The sequence below is a fragment of the Drosophila teissieri genome, chromosome 2R (assembly GCF_016746235.2).
Source record: "Drosophila teissieri strain GT53w chromosome 2R, Prin_Dtei_1.1, whole genome shotgun sequence".
Classification (NCBI taxonomy): Eukaryota; Metazoa; Arthropoda; class Insecta; order Diptera; family Drosophilidae; genus Drosophila; species Drosophila teissieri.
In genome coordinates this window covers 11,808,470-11,827,453 of record NC_053030.1, presented here as the reverse complement: position 1 = coordinate 11,827,453, position 18,984 = coordinate 11,808,470, and the positions used below count along the sequence as shown (strand labels likewise).

General features: G+C 43.8%; 2 protein-coding genes across 7 annotated transcripts; one reads left to right on the top strand and one right to left on the bottom strand.

The window, feature by feature from the left end:
• Nucleotides 1–220: 220 nt before the first annotated feature.
• Nucleotides 221–13,870, top strand: LOC122613945 (voltage-dependent calcium channel subunit alpha-2/delta-3). 5 transcript variants are annotated; one of them, XM_043788380.1, is made up of 24 exons: nt 221–726; nt 788–869; nt 1,813–1,917; nt 1,980–2,256; nt 3,375–3,769; nt 3,993–4,442; nt 4,553–4,693; nt 4,830–4,913; nt 6,544–6,597; nt 7,895–7,975; nt 8,036–8,110; nt 8,179–8,286; nt 8,353–8,424; nt 8,483–8,685; nt 8,748–8,890; nt 9,074–9,130; nt 9,660–9,753; nt 10,135–10,182; nt 10,308–10,418; nt 10,482–10,600; nt 10,666–10,805; nt 10,862–11,086; nt 11,192–11,734; nt 12,153–13,870. In XM_043788380.1, the coding sequence occupies exons 1-24, from the start codon at nt 611–613 to the stop codon at nt 12,243–12,245; spliced, it is 3,816 nt and encodes a 1,271-aa protein (XP_043644315.1). In that variant the 5' UTR covers nt 221–610; the 3' UTR covers nt 12,246–13,870. The 5 variants fall into 5 exon arrangements, with proteins under 5 accessions (XP_043644315.1, XP_043644312.1, XP_043644316.1 ...); XM_043788377.1 differs by lacking the exons at nt 6,544–6,597; nt 10,135–10,182; XM_043788381.1 differs by lacking the exons at nt 6,544–6,597; nt 9,074–9,130; nt 10,135–10,182 and adding an exon at nt 5,277–5,333.
• Nucleotides 13,871–13,954: 84 nt separating this feature from the next.
• On the bottom strand, nt 13,955–18,831 carry LOC122612221 (pre-mRNA-splicing regulator female-lethal(2)D). Of its 2 annotated transcripts, none has more exons than XM_043785680.1 (4): nt 18,073–18,831; nt 15,762–15,886; nt 15,362–15,695; nt 13,955–15,292 (listed from the first exon to the last, which is right to left on the bottom strand). In XM_043785680.1, the coding sequence occupies exons 1-4, from the start codon at nt 18,425–18,427 to the stop codon at nt 14,490–14,492; spliced, it is 1,617 nt and encodes a 538-aa protein (XP_043641615.1). In that variant the 5' UTR covers nt 18,428–18,831; the 3' UTR covers nt 13,955–14,489. The 2 variants fall into 2 exon arrangements, with proteins under 2 accessions (XP_043641615.1, XP_043641616.1); XM_043785681.1 differs by lacking the exon at nt 18,073–18,831 and adding an exon at nt 16,088–16,461.
• Nucleotides 18,832–18,984: the final 153 nt, after the last annotated feature.

Genomic DNA, 18,984 nt, shown 5'->3' with positions numbered 1-18,984 from the left:
AGGTAAACAAGTGCTGGGCGCAGAATCGCCAAGTGTCAGGGCACGCGCACTGGGCGCCCAGAAGAGTGCGGCGAATGGCTGAAAGGGAGACTCGAGGGTTGTCCCTTTCTGGCCAAGGGATGTGGGGCTAACGAGCTTTAAGCTGGGCCAGAAACGTCAAAGAAACGTCAGAATGGCCACGACAGTGTAGAGAGAAAAGTTTTCGCTGGCCAACAACACACACACACGGAAAAGTGCTGGGTCGCGCGAGAAAAACTGTGGAAAATTCATTTAAATAATTGGAAAATATTCAGCAAATACAATGTACAGTGCTTGAGCGACGGCGAGATTCGAGTAGCATCTGAAGGGATCCAGTGCAGACGCGGGTGGTATGCTACCGGATGGCCAGGGCAGGTGGCCAAAACCGAGCTAACGGGATATGTGGTGCAAACGTGGTGCGTGCGTGCCTGTGAGTGTGTGATTGTGTGAGTGTGTGAGTGCAGCTGCAAAGTAGGCTAAGAAAATCGCATCGCATCGCATCGCCTGGTATTTATGTCGCGCTCCCGCTGGATCGACCACCATCATCAGCAGTTAGTAGATCATTGGACTCCGAGGAAAGCGCCGCTCAATCATGGCCTGGTCCCGTCTCCTGGCCTGGTGGCGCCTCTGCCTGGGCCTGCTCTCCGTCTTGGTCTGCTTGGCACCGTGCGTCAATCTGCAGCCAGCCGAGAACATCAACTACAATCTGTGAGTTTTTCCCGAGGATGGGCCTTTCTTCCAGATTAACGCCAGCATTTTCCACATCCAGCGTTCATTCGTGGGCCGACAAATTGGGCATGGAGCTGTTTCATCTGGGCGATTTCATCACCAGGCGCAAGGAGGTGCAAGAGGTGAGCTGCCGAGAGCATTTTATTGATTTTTCCGCCGCTCCGTTTTCCCCACATTCCACTCCCCCCATTTTCCGTGCCCCCCTCCGCTATTAGAACGTGTGTAAGTGTGTGTGTGTTTGTTTTCGGTTCTGTTTTTGTGCGCTCCTTGTTGACGTCTCTCTGAGGCTGAGACTTCGGCTCCGAATTTGGGTTAAAGGCCGCCCGAGCGGCAATTATAAAAATTGTAAAGCGCCAGCCAGATGCGAAACTGTGCGGCAGTAGGTCGAAGACCCGATGCTCTCGAAAAATCTATTAAATTGGCCTTTAATTAAATGGTTAATATACCATAATTAACTCTCTTAATTTCTAAATATAAATAATTGTGTTCATTGAGGCAGAGTGAGCAATAGGGTTAGTAGGTCAATCAAGTATTTATGGTTTGTGTCAGTTACTTTAGTATTAGCTTTTGTTTTTAATTTGTTACTTGTAATACTTTGTAATAAGATAGGACTTAATAATACAAATAATTTCAATAGTTTTTATATTATTCAGAATCCTTAATATTTTTCTAGGAAGGGTATCCAAATAGGTCAGTTGTCTATAATGCATAGCCATCTCCTGGTTCCCTTCACCCCATATGAGGTCAGTTTGCTGTCCGGCACAGCTGGTAATTTATTTTTGGGCAGCGCAATTGGATTTACAAATTAAATGTTTCTGCCTCACGAGTTGTAGCCGCCAACTGCTTGTGCCAACTGCTTATAATATTCCCTATTCCATATTCCATATTCCACATGCATGTGAATGGGTTTGTCTATAGGCCCTCGGGGGCCTCTAAGCCTGCTTAGCAGGGTGGTTCCGCGTATAATTTCTGGGCACACGTACTTACGGGATGGCAATGGGTTGGTGGAATAGTCCCATTTTTCTTCTGACATGCGGTTAATAAATGTGGTTGGTTCTCCAACAGAGTTTCAAGGATGCAAAGGTTGTTTCGCGCAACGGCGCCTCCATCGTCGATTCGATGGCCAAGGAAATCGAAATGATGATGGACCTGAAAGTCAGTGCAGTGAGGGTAAGTACATCCACGCACTAATAGATAAGGAAATCCTGTAAAAAAAACAATATCATCCCTAGCGAATCATGGACACGGCTGAGAACACGGCGTTGTCGCACCAGAACGACATGGCGGACAAGATGTTCTCCTATTACAATGCCAAGGAGATGCTGGAGCCCGGCGATCCCGTACCGCCCATTCCCACCCCGGCTCCCGACATGGACAAGGACATTGGCGAGCCGCTGATCTACGTCCGGCCGAAGGAGGTGGTGCTGGAACCGCGTCCGGAATTCCACAACACTCCGGTCAACTTCAGCGTGAGCTCGGTCCACGTGCCGGTCAATGTGTTCGATCGAGGTTTGGAATGATTGTCATCATTATAATGCGTATATCTCTTCTCTCCGCTCTACACCTGTCTCTCTCACTCTCTGTATTTCTCTCTCTTTTGCTCTGTGTAATTGTAACTGAATTTGCCGCCTTTGTGTGTTGTTTTTATCCAACGACCCTGTTTCTAACTGCTATGCGATCGAGTTTGGGGATCTACATCCAGATATAAGATGAAAAAGTGTTTATATCAACATTAATTACAATTTGACGTTTTTAGAAGTTGGAAACCTAAATAATTTTGAAAGAATCAATTTATATCGTAATTTTGATACCGTATCCTTACGATAAAAGTTCTCCAGACTCGATCACCAGGGTTGCATTCAATGCTTTCAAATCGAACACGAGCTTAAAACCAACGAAACACTCTTTGTCTCTGTCTAGCTGCCAAAAAGTAGAGCCTTGAAACCGCCTCTCGCTAGCTCGCTCTCTTTCTGTCTATCTCGCTCACTCGCTCCTTAGCTTTTTTCTAGCTCGCTTGAACGTAAATTTGTTCTTTTTTTGAGTATGCCATATAAGCTTTACATCGTAATCTAAGTATTATGATATCAAGCCGCAAGCTGCGCCTCCCTAATAATTTCTTTCCGATTTCCAAACTGCTTGCGTCAATGCGTGCGAGGAACGTGAGCACGCGCCAAGCAGCGCATTGCGCCGCCCGGCCCACTCACCGTACCTAATGAGCCGCCGACCTTGACCGACCTTGGCGATCCTCGCCGGCCGCAGGCGGTGCAATGCGCACGTTGGCGACGCGCTCGCGTTTTGCGCCAGGGAATGCTAAAACTATGCTATGCAGAGTATAAAAGCGAATGCTCCGACACACGCGGAATGCTTGCCAAAAACCGTATAACACCCAACTTGTGCCGCCAGAACCAGAACACACACCCAAGAACCAAGAACCATTAAACAATACCCGAGCCCGTAAATCTAAAGCTAGGATTAAGTGCACGTCGGCAGATGAGGAGTACTAATCGTGTTTCTTGCAAAATTCTTCCCGTTTCTTTTGACACAACCCAAAACAAACAAATCAAACCAAACCAACACGAAACGAAAAACAAAACATTACACGCGAATACATGACACACATGACACAGCACCGGATGTGATAAAAGCAATTCAGTGGTCGGAGAATTTGGATCAGATATTCCGAGACAATTACAAAAACGATCCGACATTGTCGTGGCAATTCTTTGGCAGTTCGACTGGCTTTATGCGTCAATTCCCTGCATCGAAGTGGCGAAAGGACGTACCGGTCGATCTATACGATTGCCGACTACGCTCCTGGTACATGGAGGCGGCGACGAGTCCGAAGGATATTGTTATCCTGATGGATGGATCCGGTTCAATGTTGGGACAGAGGCTAGATATCGCAAAGCATGTTGTCAAAACGATACTCGATACATTAGGTACAAATGACTTTGTGAACATCTTCACCTTTGATAAGGAAGTGAGCCCAGTCGTCCCATGTTTCGAAGACACACTGATTCAAGTATATATCGATTTAGTTTATGTTTATCAAATTACTCTTGATTTAACGCATATTTGATTTCTTCTATCCCCACACAACAAAAATTACGAACATCACCCCCGCCAAATCCGAAATCTCAAAACAACACACTCAATTGATGCCACCGATTGATACGAAACCACCATACAACCAACCAACTATTAAAATCCGCACAAAAAACACATACGATACTCATCATATACAGGCCAATCTGGGCAACATACGCGAACTGAAAGAAGGGATTGATCTGTTTAGACCCAAATCGATCGCCAATTATACCGCTGCATTGACAAAGGCATTCGAGCTATTGGAAGAGACCAAGTTGAGTTCGCGCGGGGCGCAGTGCAATCAGGCGATCATGATCATTGGCGACGGGGCGCCGGAGAACAATCGCGAGGTCTTCGAGTTGCACAATTGGCGGGACCCGCCGTACAAGCCGGTCCGTGTGTTCACCTACCTCATTGGCAAGGAGGTGGCCAATTGGGATGATATACGGTGGATGGCGTGCGAGAATCAGGGCTACTACGTCCACCTCAGCGAGACCGCCGAGGTGCGCGAGATGGTCCTGAATTACATACCGGTTATGGCCAGGCCGCTCGTCCTGGGCAGGCACGATCATCCGGTAATATGGTCGCAGGTCTATGCGGACATCGAGGTGGGTAGTGCCCCCACCCACAAGGGGTGCCAATCATTATTTTCCTCCTCTCCCTGTTATCGGTTAGCAATGTTTTTCCCCAAAAAATACCCCTCTTATTTCGTGTGTAGGACACGAAAATATCCGACTATCTGTGGGACATCAACCAGTGCGAGAACCAGAAGGCCGATGTTCTCGAGTACTGGAAGGTGCAGGACCGGATGCTGGAGCCCAGCGAAATGCACCGCCGGAAGTACAGAAGGATGAAGGATGTGAGTACCGATCCTCATTATGAGCTCATACATATTTAAGTACATTAAGAAGTGCCTCAACTATTTGGAATGACTATTTGCTGTGATTTCAAGTGTATATTTAGCTTATAAACCTATGTGGTTTTTCCCTGCACAGACCTGGGACCAGCCCCTGGACCCGAAGATGTACCAGTTCATGACCACCGTATCGATGCCCATCTACGATCGTCGCGAGAACGCGGTAAGTGAAACTGACCACAAATCGATCGAATCCCCTGGCGCGGGGGAGGCCTATCGAAGAATCAAACTGAATCAAGCGAGTTAGCACTGCCAAATTCTTAGCGGAAATGAGAGAAATAACACTGAAATCAGAATCAGCAGCCGCCGAAGCAGCGCCGAATTCATTTTGCCCCCAAAACTCATTACGATCGAAGCAAGAAATCGAAATACAGCAATCCAATCTGAACCTATCTATGTAACAACTCACTTTATACTACTACTACTACTACTACTGTATTAATAATTTATGCGTTATATATATATATATAAAACACTACTACTACCTACTACTACTACTACCAAACTATACACAACTATACCACAGAATATCACCGAAGAAGTTTTAATAAATGAAGCACTCTGGGAATTGCAAACACGTGAGGTACAAACTATAATGCCAAATTCTAACAAATAACAATCAAAACCAAACTTAATAAATTTCGAACGAAATTTTTGCGTATAACGTATTTACTGCCCTTGATTAAAGTTTTATATACGCCAATTACCAATTAATTGCATTTCGTATTGAGCTCTACCTATATACTCGTATATACATTATCCGTATATATATATACATATACTCGTATATATCAAATAAAGTAAACGATTTGTTATACTTTGCGCTACATACATGCATACCTAATCCATATTTAACCGATATACTCGTATACTATAACTAACTATATAACTACTATAACTCGTATATAAATCTAGCTAATATGGTCTAGGACCATGGCATTCTTAGCAACCTTTTGACATTATAGTTGACCACGTACTGGGTTCAACCCACAAAATCGAAATCGAAACCAAATCCAAAAGTATATTCTCATGTAATAACGAAATCAATTCGAATTGGTCCAGTATTTATCTATATATATAGAGATATTGCTTTTCTTTGTATAACCGTACTCGTAATATTATGATACTTATTATAAACAATTATCGAATTATAGCTATGCCTAGTTGATTACTTAACGTATACTCGTAAATAGAACATTTTATCTAGCATTTTGAGTAGTAGAGTTTTCCATTTGTTGTTTTAACCAAGAAAGATTGGGTTGAGAGCCGCGATCGTCTAGACTCTGTATTATCTAGTGCTAATTGGTAGTCCCGCCCCCTCCAAAAATTCTAAAAAACAAAACAAAAAACACCCCACCCTCTCCCCATAACAAATAAATGTTAGAACCCATTGATGTTTAGTAAGTACAATCAAAGCTAAAAGCTAAAAAATTCGGAGTAATCCTAGGCTACTGCTGAGGACCTATAGAGCACACAAGAACAACCACAACAGATCAACTTCTAAATATAAATATAAACCCAAGACACATCTCAGAGCCTCCCAAGCGAGAGGACCCGATTCCGCTGGAGTTTTTATACCCTTCTGCTGTACAGGATTTACTATCTAGTATGTAGATGGTAGGGAAGTGGATGGTAGATAGGATGGCAGGATAGTTAAGAGCACCCCGCCGCCGCGCTTACCGCCCACCGCCACCGCCACGCCTCCAAGTCCACCCGCCCCTAGAATAACCCTACTTAAGTTGCTTTCGTTCCTAGAAATTGATTTATTAAATACTACAAATACGAATTCACAGCTCATTAATCTAACGACCGATATAAATCCGGCTGCGAAAATAAACCTTCAAGTTGTGAGTAAATTGTATCTAATCAAAAATCAAAAATCCAAAACCAAAACCAAAACCAACAGCAAAATCTAATAAAATGCAACGCTCATCCAAAATTTTCCACTTCCGTTTGTCTAAGCCGCATGCGTGACTTGATCGAAATTGTTTGTTGCCTTTTTCATTTCCACCTGATTTCATTGAGCACTGAACAAATTTGATAACCTATTTTTCCTACGTTTTTTGTATTGCCTACTATCCATGCCACCAAAAACCCCGCCCTCAGCTACGATGCAATATGATTTTGATTTAATTAGCCAGTCCGATCAAGTGCTTGGTACTAACCCGAATGATTTATTTCTGCAATCCTAGACTAAGAACTCTCCGGCACTTTCTCTCTCTGTAACTGTGTGTGTAAAGCTTCGCTCCACGGACACTTCAAAACTGAACGATCGCTGATCGAACCGAACTCCTTGTGTGTCCTTACCTCTGTAGCTCTTTATCTCTTCGGCATTTGGTATCTTGTAGATTTCCTGCCAACACCCAAAATGATATTGTGAAGGGTATAAAAACTGTGAAAATGTACACACGGCCAAAACCACACACACCGAAACACCAACAACGCAAACAAACACGCACAACTGTACTTCCTTGCGAAGAAGGCCCCTCCACACGTGTAAACAGCTTCTTCCACACATTTTCAGTTCACAACCTCCCCCGAAAACCCAAATTTTTTAAAAGAATATTGTAAATTACACTCTCTGTCCATATTGTTTTCTGGTTCTGCGAACCTTCTTCTGATCTTAATCAAGTTTTTAGTTACACATTTTGTATTACACTGCCTCCCAAAACTCAACGCTCTCATACGCTCTTAGTACTACTCTGCTAGCCATGTAATTAGCCGCTAAAAACAGAAAAACGCTTAACTAAATTCTTTGTAAACATCAATACAAGAAAACAAAAAGCAAAAAAAAAACAAATTAATAATATAAAAATCTTTGAAATCGACTTTCTTGACTGTACTCGTAAGTTCTTGCGTAGTAACGATGCTTCTCATATTTGCATTCGACATTGTTTCCGTTTTTGATTTACATCTTTGTATTTTACTTTGAGATGCCTTAAGGCGTTTTGTACTAGCAATGCCATTTATCGAATTCAAATTTCAAATTCATTTTCCAGTATTTGATTAACATGCAAAACCTACAAATTAACTACCATTCTCTGTACTTGTAAAATTTAAAGTCCAACTTGTGTATATGTTTCGTTTTCACTCACTTGACCCGACACCTCTCTAAATATATCTCTCAAAACTTCTCACGCACAGACTAGGATTGCGAATATATTGGGCGTGGCCGGCACGGATGTGCCCATCAATGAAATCAAAAAGCTGCTGTCGCCGTTCGCGGTAAGTTGGGATTACTAGGATCCTAGAAAAATAACTCATTTACTTTATATCTATCTTTAGCTCGGCGTGAATGGCTATGCGTTTATAGTAACCAACAATGGTTATGTACTATTCCATCCAGACTTTCGTCCAGTTGTAAGTGAAATCCCTTCGAAATCCTTGGCATAAATGTATTTCAATAATCCATGGCTTTTCGATTACAGTTCCAAGGCTACATATTAAAGCCAGCATACAATAGCGTTGACATGATTGAAGTCGAGCTATTGGATGACGATCGAGCCGCCAGAGACTTTAATCCAGTGCTGATGACGGTAAACCCCTTTTCAGGACTTTCTTAAAGTTCTTCAGTAACATACGTTATATTCTTTATTCAACAGATAAGAGATTCTATAATCAATCAATCGACAGGCAGCAAATGGATGTTGGTCAAAAATCATTTCGATGACATGGTAAGAGTTATGCATATTACCTCCCAGTTATATTCTGATGTATGTTCTTATATGATAGAAACGGGTGGCACGCATAAAGCGACAATACTACTGGACGGCCATCAAGAAGACCCCCTTTACTCTGGTCATTTCCTATCCGGAGCAGTACGGCGTGAGTCACATGGACATCCGAGCTGACCAGGAGATCCATCGCATAAGCATAAAGGGCACCAACTTGCGCAGCGTTTTCAGTGGCAAGCGGTGGAAAATACATCCCGATTGGTGAGCTGACAACAATATAATGAGCCCGTGTTCAAACCAATAAGGTTATACGATGTTTTCAGGCTATTCTGTAAGCACAGCAACCGGACATTCAAAACGCCAGAGATCGAACTGCTGTACTTTCTCGAGCGTATGTCCGAGCCTGGCTGGCGATGGCCGGGAAGTCGGAGTGCAATGCCCCCGGAGCACGCGGCCGCCATGTTCTGTAAGTATATAGTAGCCCACACCCCACATCCACTTCCGGTTAGATTATCCATTTCCGATACTCGTACTCGTACTCGAATCGATCGCTTCGATAAGCCGCCGCTTTCCCAGACTCTGTTATGCGTTTTTGTGTTCGATGTGCGAAAATTACGATTGCGATTTCAATGTTCATGCAAATTCACAGCTAACAACTCATCAACCGGCCGTTATCCATCAATCAATGAAAAAGAAAGCTACTATTGTGAGTAACGAATATCAAAAGTCATCCTAGTCACAGTTGTGCACCCACGAAAATTACAATTACAAATTAATTAATCACACTCAGCTCAGTCGCACTCAGTAGCACCGTTCTCATTTCCGACCTACGCACCTGCACATCCGGCGGAAATGGCCGATAAATGTAGTCTGATCCCAGCCAAAGTCTTCAGAATTCCTCTTATAACTAAACATCGATCGCAGCTATGGATCGAAATGGAGGCAACACCAAATTGATTGGGCCACTGCAAACCTCCTTTACTTCAATAAGTTATAATTTGAATTAGCAAGTAGTTTCTGTAGTTAGCTGCGGAATTTGCACTCAAATCGTTGCATGTCACAGAGGACTTTCTCATTGTTAATGTATTATCTAAATAGTATGCTCACATCCAGCTAAAAGTTTGCCATAATGGTTGTAGTACTAGAGCCAGTAATGCCACTGCAACCATTATCTACTCGTAACCATGTTTCCCTCCCATTTTTGATTCCTTTGACACTGTCCATTTGATTTTCAGGCGATCGGCAGCTGATGCAAGCTCTAGTTTTCGATGCCCGAGTGACCGGGTGGTTCTCCAACAACACCAGCTTCAACTCCAAGGACGACAAGGGGTAAGTGGCGAGGGGCGAGGATCTTGGGGATTGGCTTTGAGCCAATGCTAGGCTTGACTCGTCAGACACCTTCAGTACAGTCAACGCTATGCACTCGAGTTTACGCACCGGAAATGCAGCACATATTAACCGTTTTTTATTTCTGTGTACGCCCTTCTTTTCTCACTTTTATTTGCATTTTATACCGATTCTTTGTGTCGTCCTTGTCGCTGTCGCTGAATGTCTTTCTCATATTGAATTTTTGCACCCAACCAACCAACACTCTAATACAACTCTACTATATTAAATATGTATTTGAACTCTTGAATATCCCCGCAACGTGATACCACAAAACATAATGCCTCTCCATTATGAAATACCAAACCATTCAAACAAATCTAGCACAAGCGCATCAAGCCCAATAGCTGTTCTAATGGGTTTGCTGCCAAGGTAAACCACAATCAATTTACTTCGATACTCAGTCCTGTTAACTAGTCTAAGTTCAACCTACTCATTTAGCTATTTGCCACATTAACTTGTTCGGCTCTTCTAACTTAATTCATCTGTTTGCACAGAAACGAATTCAAGCAGCGTTTTGGCGTCACCGTCGCCTTCTTGGCCACCCACAGTGGCCTCACCCGCTGGCATGAGTTCCACTCGAATGCTGCCGAGGAGTCCGGAGTCGGGTGAGTCGGGGATACCCCCTGTACTTTGATGGGAATTAAGACTAATGGGAGTTCCACATGCAGCGAGACTTTTAGCCAGAATAACACGCGGGCCATCGATGAGATTTGGTACAAACGCGCCGTGGACCAACACTTTGTGCGGGAGGAGAGCTTTGTTTACTCCGTGCCCTTCGATGCGGGTGGTAAGTTGAGATGTACATCATCGTACGTGCTAACATCATAATCATACATGACTTCCCAACTGCAGAGAGCAACTCAGAGATCCTGGTGACCGCCAGTCACGCCGTCTTCCACAATGAGGGCGGCAAGACGGCACCGGCGGCTGTTGTGGGCTTCCAGTTTCAGCACTCGGCGCTCTACAAACTCTTCCACAACATCACCGGCAATGTGGGTTCGACTATCTTACTTTGAAACTCTTACTTATAATCGGTATGTGTATATAGGCCTGTGCCGTGGATGACAAAGACTGCTATATACTGGACAACAATGGCTATGTGATCATTTCGACGAGGGTCCACGAGACGGGGCGCTTCTTTGGCGAGGTGAACGGAGCGATCATGAAGCGTCTGCTGGAGGAGAATGTCTACACACAGGTCACCGTCTACGACTACCAGGCGGTGTGCTTCGAGTCCAAGAACGACAACAACGCCTCCAGCATGCTGCTATCGGTAGGAATGGTTTACTCATGGATCACATGGATCATTCATTCAGTTTATTTCCAATTAATATTCAAACAAAATGAATATCTCTTGCTAACAACACTCTTCTTGTAGCCCCTGTTCCATCTGCTGCGCGTGGGCAAATGGCTGCTGCATACGGCGCTGTGGTATATTGTACAACTGTTGCAGTGGGCGCCCGGAGTGTCCAGCCACTATGCGGACATGTACGGCGACTCCAACGACACGGAGCCACCGCCGCCGGAGCCGCATCCGGAGCACCATGGCCGCAACGGCAATGGGCATGGGAAGAAGGACGATGAACTCTGGCTGCGCTACTTGACGCTCCATCGCACGCGGCTCAAGCCGTGCGACATGAAGCGCGAACTGTTCACGCTGTTCAACGAGAAGGACAACGTTGTCTACAATATGACAGCCCATGCATGTGAGCGGCCATTTGTCGTCCTGCCCATCCCGTTCAGCAACCTCATCCTGCTGGTCATCGACCAGCTCTGTCCCAGGGACGGCTCCGTCGTCCTCACGGTCAATCCGCAGCCGATCGACTACCACCTGTCGGTCAACGACTCGCTGGCCTGCTACAAGCAGGCTCGGGAGTTCAACCGCATGCGACCCCACAGCTGCATCAGTCGGCACGCGAACGTAAGTCCTTCGGGGTCCTTGGGGCTCCTTGAATTCAGGGGGTGCTTTGTGGAACTTGGGCTATTAACTTGGGTAGTGGCTGGGAAAGGTGCTTCATATTGGGTGTTCCACTGACACACATCGTTAGAAATCTATTTTTACCACAGAAGGTGGCCTGTTACATGTGTTCATATAAAAATATGTTATATTACGTGCGTGAATTATACAATAACCTTTAATAATCCGTGTGGTATCACAACAATCATCTAATTTATATAACAAATCGGGGTCACCATCACCTCAACTTCAGTGAATGTTCTTACATTTGAAAAAGCATATATTACCTGCCCCAGCTGCAACCAACTTTTTTGGGAATCAATGACCACCCCTGACCACCTGACCTAATTCACTTACACCTAATTTCCGTTTCCCATTCCAGGAGAGCGGCATCAAGCTGTGCGGAAAGGCCTGCTCCGTGTACGCGAACCTGGGGCTGCTGCTCCTCTGCCACATACTGAGTCGCTGGCTGTAACGGCGGTCGATGGACTTAGCTTAGATCTAGGCAATATGTTTTTGTATTATATACGAAGGGCAATCCAGGAGGTGGTACATTTTTTACTCTAACGCTTGAGCGCAGTTCAATATTTTTGGATTTTTGGTCACCTAGAGAAACTTTTCCAAATTAGTTCTTAAGTAGCTAATTACGAGTATCCGTATCCGTATCCGAATCTGGTGCGGGATGCGCATCAGCGAACGCGGACAGTGTGTGCCGCCTATGACGGACTGGGCGCAGGGCTTAGTGTAGACCTTCCAATAGACAGGACAAAAATATATTTACTGCATAAACATATGAATATTATATATATTGTATAACTGAAAATTCCAACAACGGCCTTAAACGACTTGCAACCTTCAAGTGAGCTGAATGCAAAGCGCTGTCATCCAGGCGACAAAACTTATGGCACACACTGTACCCAATGCCGACTACTGCCCATGGTTATGTGTGTGTTTGAGTGTGTGTATGTGTGGGTGTATGTATGTATAGTGTGTGTGAGAGTTAGTCCTAATCTAAGAAGGCCACATTTGTAAGTAACACCTAGCTACGAGTTTATGTTTAAAGAACGGATCAAGAAACCTATCGGTAAAGGCGAATAATGGAACCATTTAAATATATATACACACTCATACGATAATACGATATATACCTACGAGTACGCCCGGTACTGTACATGCTAACTAATTTAAGTAGCTTTTGTATATTTGCTTAGCCTAGCCCATTGAAACCGAAACAGAAACTAACCGAAAGTTCAGCCTCGGAGCCTTGGAAACGACATACATACTTTTATAGACATGCGTTAAAAGATGTTGTAGGCCACTCAAGAAGAACAACCAAAACCAACAAATTACGAAGCGAAAATGGAAATGGAAAAGTGAAAAAGAAAAGAAAACCGATCTAAGGGCATTGTTTTTATATATACACTGATGATGACGATACCTAGCATTACCCACAAGTACCTACATATATGAGAAATACTTTTTATTACTAACTACTTGATATGAGCCACAGAACTGAGCCGAGGTCACAGACGAAGAGTCAGAGACGTCAGAGTAAAAGCAGCAGCATCTAGCGGCTAAATTATTAATAATACTACACTTAAACATTGACTAGTTGAAATTTACCATGACAAACTATCGTACATCTAGACAAACTCTCCTCCGATCGGAGCCGAACTCGCTAAGCTTTAGCCCCACATGTCCCCATGGTAGTGTAATCAACTTGTGCCATTCGAACTGCCTAGAATTTGTTATTAACTATTTAATATGGAGCTCCAGAGCGCCGTTTCAGATGCGACTATCTGGAAATCGGGAAATCCGTTCGCCCTCTCGCAGGTTGTTTCACTCCCCCTCTACCCTCTATTCATTTTGTACATTTCGATTGAAAGTAGGGTAAAGCAAATCTCAAACTATACCAAGCTTGCAGGCGCCTCTTCACCAGAACATTTAGCCCGATCTCAAGTTTAAACTCTCCTCACAAACAAACGAAACAAAAGAAACAAACACATTCGCTGGCAGCCACAATTGTACTACATACATAAACATATTTCGAATTCAATCAAATACAAGTAAAACCATTTGTCTAATGTGCTAAAAGAAGAAACTGATAATAAACACAAAATAATTTCGAAAATCAAATTGTGAGCAATTGTTTTGCTGGGCGGTCAATAAAAGGAGAGACTCTGGTTTTTTGAAATATTTGTTATGCTTAACAATTTATTTTAACACAAGTTTATATTATTTTACACAACTTTCATAGTATTACAAAAATGCCTTAAGTTGATAATTAAAACCTAATTTTGCTAAATGACAAGTTTTGTTTTGACCACGCTCTCTTTTCAGCTTTTCAGTAGACGTCGTGGCATTAAAAAACATAAATAGTGTATCAGTTTTAGCATTATCATTTAGCTCGATCATATTATTGTAAATATATGTGCTGAAGTGGTACACAGTTCTACATAATATATTTCGTATGTATAGCAGTGACTTCTAAATAATTCGCGAATTATGTATGCTTACGCCGCATGGAAACGAAATAATAAACGTATTTTACAAGACAATGTGTAAAAAATTAAAGAATCTAAAAGATAGGTTATAATTATAAAATGAAGTCTCTCTCTGTTTTGAAATCTCAATTCACAAAAGTAAACGTCAGGAATTAACGATCAATATGACGAACTCATAAGGAGTGCACCCTTTTTGGAAAAAGGTTCGCCAGCGCTTAGGTGGAGTAGTCGACTGCTCCGCTGCCGTTCTGCTGCATGCGGACGGACCGACGACGGGTCAGGATGCGGCCCGGTGCCGCCGGAGCAGCTGGATCGACGCCCTCAACTGGGACTACCACTGGCACTCCCGTTTCCGTATTGCTGTTATTTCCCGCCGCAGCGGCAGCAGCCTCTTCGCTGGCCATTCCTAACACAGCGTTGTCCAGGATCAGCGGCACGACCACGGGCGTCGTCATGGGCTGATGATCCTCCTCCAGCTGCGAGTTACGACGCGTAGTAATGCCTCGCAGCTTGGACTTTTTGGGCGGCAGAATTCGTGGGGCGGTAACCTCCCTAATTGGCGGTGCTTCCTGGACGTTATTTCCTAATGGGGTGGGCGTCGGCACCACCACTACCGTTGGATGGGTCTCCTCCTCTTGATAGTTTCGCTTACGGGCTAATCGCGCTGCATTTCCGTTCATATTGCTGCAATCATCCGCTGGTGGTATCTGTGGCACGGCCGCGATCTGTTCGTTGTTAGTATTGCCATTGTAACAGTCCGGATTCGTTGGGTTATTCGCCATGCAAGCGTCCTCGTGAATGGTCTCCAGCTTGTTTATCGTCTTGTTGGTGCCACCGTTGGTGGCGGCCGTTGGAGCCACAACCTCATCCTTGGTGCCAACCTGTTTCAACTGGGCGTTCTCCTTCTCAAGCGTTTGTATGCGATCGCGTGTGGTCTTCAGTTCTTGCTGCAGAAACAGAATGGTGCTCTGCATGCCCTCCACATCCTCGTCCAGCTCCTGCAGAAAGTCGTCCAACTCTAAAGGATGAAGGAGTTTATATTAGCTAATATTTCATTTATTTATCTATAAGTTCCGATTTAACGTACCCGATTGAGATTTCTTGACCTCCTCGCTGAAGCTCTTCTGCATGGCCAGTTCGGTCTCCAGCTTGGCCAGTCTGCCGTTGGAGGTCATCTTGCCCAGCTCCTCGTTCTCCTGGTAGAGCAGTCGGCACTTGGCCATCAGGCGCTTGCCGGTATTGGAGTCCGGCGTGAATTTCCAGGCGGACAGTTCGTTCTGGGTCTCCTCCAGCTTGGCCTTGGTGGCCTTCAGCTCCTTCTTGAGCCGCTCGAACAGGAGATTTACCGCTGGATCGAGCAGGGCAGTGCGCAAGGCCAGGGCGGTTGGCGCCTGTTGGGCCTTGTACTCGGCAATTTGGCTCTGAAGGGGATGAGATGTACCGTGTTAGTATTTGAGGAATTTGCGGAGAGCGAGGCGAATACCCACCACATAGTCCTGGAATTCCTGCTCCTTGTTGGCCAGTCGTCGCATGAGGATCTTCTCGCGTCGCTGGGCATCCGCGCATTGCTGACCCATGCGGACCTGTTCCAGCTTGAGATTCTCGATCTCATCTGCGAATCGAAGAATAGGGAGGATTAGCTATTGGGGACTAGAGAATGGGCGTTCCAAGCTGAGAGAGCCACTGTGTTTTTTTTTGGTTCGCACACGAGATATAACAATATCTTACTATATATACATATATATTTTACAAGTTCTTAATGGGCAAGGCAAAGTGTTTGTTTTTTTAGGTGGAACTTAATACGAAATCATACCAATGCGTTGCAATCATTCGTGTAAGTTCGTGACATGGTCGGTGGAAAAGGCCGCATCCCGTCGTCAATCTCTGGCTGATAATGATATTGATTTTGATTCGATGCGAGGGTCACAACTTGAACCACTTGAACTTGGACACGATATCGATGTCGGAATCGATTTCGATTTCGCTTGCGGTTTTGATTTCGATTTCTTCGTTATCTCTGGCATTATCATTGGCACTTGAATAACTTGAACACCTGCCATTATTTGCATTTTGATTTCTTGCTTTTGCTTATGCATTTGCATTTGCATCGAACTTGATTGGCAATTGAATTTGAATCTTCGCGGCATTTTCGAACTTGCATACACTGTGGAAAACAACGACGACTGATTGGTATACATATTTTTTTGTGGCAAAACTGAAAATATTTTTGAAAAACACTTGCAAAAAACTCGACGCACACACAATGGGCTTTTGAAAGCTTTTTCGTATGCCTATGCATGTATATACATATGTATGCATGGATTTCAAAAGCTTTTCCCCTTCTCTTTTTTGCGGCATTTTCGAACACTCTTTTGTCATACAAAAAGTTTATTGACTTTGCTGTATTTTTGTTGTATTGGTTGTGCAAACACATATGTATATAACTTTGTATTTGTATTTACTTAGCCGAGCAATTATTTATGTATTTATATATACTATTTGGCGAAGGCAAACAAATGTGTGCATGTGTGTGTGTCCCACATTGCGTGTTAATTGAGTGATTGGCGGCCAATTAAGCGTTTAAAAATCAATTAAGCAAGCTTATCAATTGCGAATATCCACACACACACACTACACATACAAGTTCACCGTATTTTGGCGCCATTTATTTAAACATTTTTATTTGTTGAACACACGAGGCAATGTTTTTTGTTTTGACGTTCACTTCTTCGACACAATTTCAACAGAAAAACAATTTAAACTTTATTTTCTCTTTGGTTATGCACTGTCACATATTTAGTGGATTATTTAATATTATTATTATTTATTCGCGTCAAAAAGGAGCGAGAGGGGGCGTGAAGAGAGAGATAGACGGATCTAGGGGGCGGGGCAGGGGGCGCAGACACGTTGGCTCTCTTCTTCTCCTCTCCACTGCTCTGCTTCTTCTTCTTCTGTGGGCACGTAGGCAAACGAAAAGTGGACGCAAAACGAAAACTGTACACCGCAATATACGACGGAAAACGAGGAAAATCTTCGATTGGGATTCATTGCTCTTATTAGTTGATATGATCTATTGATTTGATGTTATTATCAACACGGTTTTCGTTTAAGATTATATAAACTCTTTAAATTACTTGGAAAACCTTATCTTCTTCGTTATTCATTTTATAACTTTTTAATTAATTACTGCAATTACTTTCAATATTAAAGCTTAGCGCAGCTTATTGGTTATAATTGGTTACGATATTCATAGTATTAATGATTCGATTATTTAACTCATATTTTAGATAGTTCTGTTGCACAACACTTTGTAAGCACTTGATAACTTCAGGCTTCAGTTGCCTTTCAACTTATGTAGTTCATTTTTAGATATTTTAGATTTTTATATGGTCCTTTAAACGCACTTTCACTACATTGACGGTTTACTCGAGGTGGTGTTTAAAAAAATAACTTAAAAGTTAACCAAAACGCCGCTGAAAGAATGTTCGTTGCAAAGAGTGTTCGCTTCGATTCGATTCACATAATATACGTTGAGTTCTTTTCCGAGTGTTTTTCATAAACAAATTCAAATGACACAAAAAAACCCAAATGGAGTGGGGGGAGTAGAAATAAACTAAATGACTACGTTTACTTGTTGTTTTTCTTGCATTATTTATACAATTTACACAGAGTCAACACTTTGGATCGTGGTTTTTTCATTTTTTCGCATTCGAAACGAGTATGTATGTATATAGGGGGTGTTATATAGATCAGATAGATCTCTGATCAGATAGCAGTGTACCAAAATGTGCAAAATACCTTCGAGCAAGCGCTGTCGCTGTTCGGCGGCTGCAACAGCCTCTGCAACAGCTGCTGCGTGTTGCTGCTGCTGCTGTTGTTGCTGCTGCTGCTGCAAGTGTTGTTGCTGATGCTGCTGCTGCTGCTGCTCCTGATGGTGATGATGGTGCGGATGGTGATGATGATGGTGGTGCGACGACGACGACGTTGCGTCCTCCAAGCCGGAGGGCGTTGGGGAGGCGGGGCCGCCACTGGCCCCACTATTTTGGCTGCTGTTAAGGATATTTAGGTTTTGCTCGTATTTGGTCGGGGGCATTTTCTCGTAACTGTTCATCAAGGGTCTTTGATCGTCCATAGTCATTGCAGCGACACTCATTATTTGGATATTAAAACGCTGTGCTTGTTGTTGTTGCGGGTCCTTTGCTGGCGTTGTTGTTGTGGTTGCTTTTCATAGGGGCCGCTCGCTAGCTCGCTCACACACACGCAAACACAAACAGGCACTCTCACCCTCTCCTACACCAAACACACACTCACACGCACGCACGCACACACAGGCAAGCTCTCGCTTACACCAATGGCGACGCGTATTGCGAACGTTTTGCAAAACGTCGATTTCGCGTACTTTTTGCGCCTGCTCAACGCTCAATTAATGATTATTCGCTGGATTGTCCTTTAATTCACACTTTTCGTATGTTTTTGGTCGGTTGGGCTCACTTTTACGGCGTTATTTCTTAATTTTTCTACGCTGCGAGGTGATTTCTCGTTTGCTGCTGTTAACTGTTGTTCGCAATCCAACATGGCGTCGCTGGAAAATACCAAATTTGCCATCGTCATGAATGCATCCCTGGGGTGCGAGGCTCGAATACTGGGTAGCAAAGACTCAAACCATTTATGTTCACACTGCCGCGAGATGTTTATAATTTTTAGTTATAA

What these genes read in the sequence shown, in the direction of transcription:
- LOC122613945 (XM_043788380.1), top strand. Translation starts at nt 611, where the DNA reads ATGGCCTGGTCCCGTCTCCTGGCCTGGTGGCGCCTCTGCCTGGGCCTG. An exon ending in ACGATCGTCGCGAGAACGCG is followed by an intron (nt 4,914 to 6,543) that starts GTAAGTGAAACT and finishes ACGAATTCACAG; the next exon opens with CTCATTAATCTAACGACCGA. An exon ending in CGAAAATAAACCTTCAAGTT is followed by an intron (nt 6,598 to 7,894) that starts GTGAGTAAATTG and finishes TCTCACGCACAG; the next exon opens with ACTAGGATTGCGAATATATT.
- LOC122612221 (XM_043785680.1), bottom strand. Translation starts at nt 18,427, where the DNA reads ATGAGTGTCGCTGCAATGACTATGGACGATCAAAGACCCTTGATGAAC. An exon ending in AGGAATTCCAGGACTATGTG is followed by an intron (nt 15,696 to 15,761) that starts GTGGGTATTCGC and finishes CATCCCCTTCAG; the next exon opens with AGCCAAATTGCCGAGTACAA. An exon ending in GGTCAAGAAATCTCAATCGG is followed by an intron (nt 15,293 to 15,361) that starts GTACGTTAAATC and finishes TTCATCCTTTAG; the next exon opens with AGTTGGACGACTTTCTGCAG.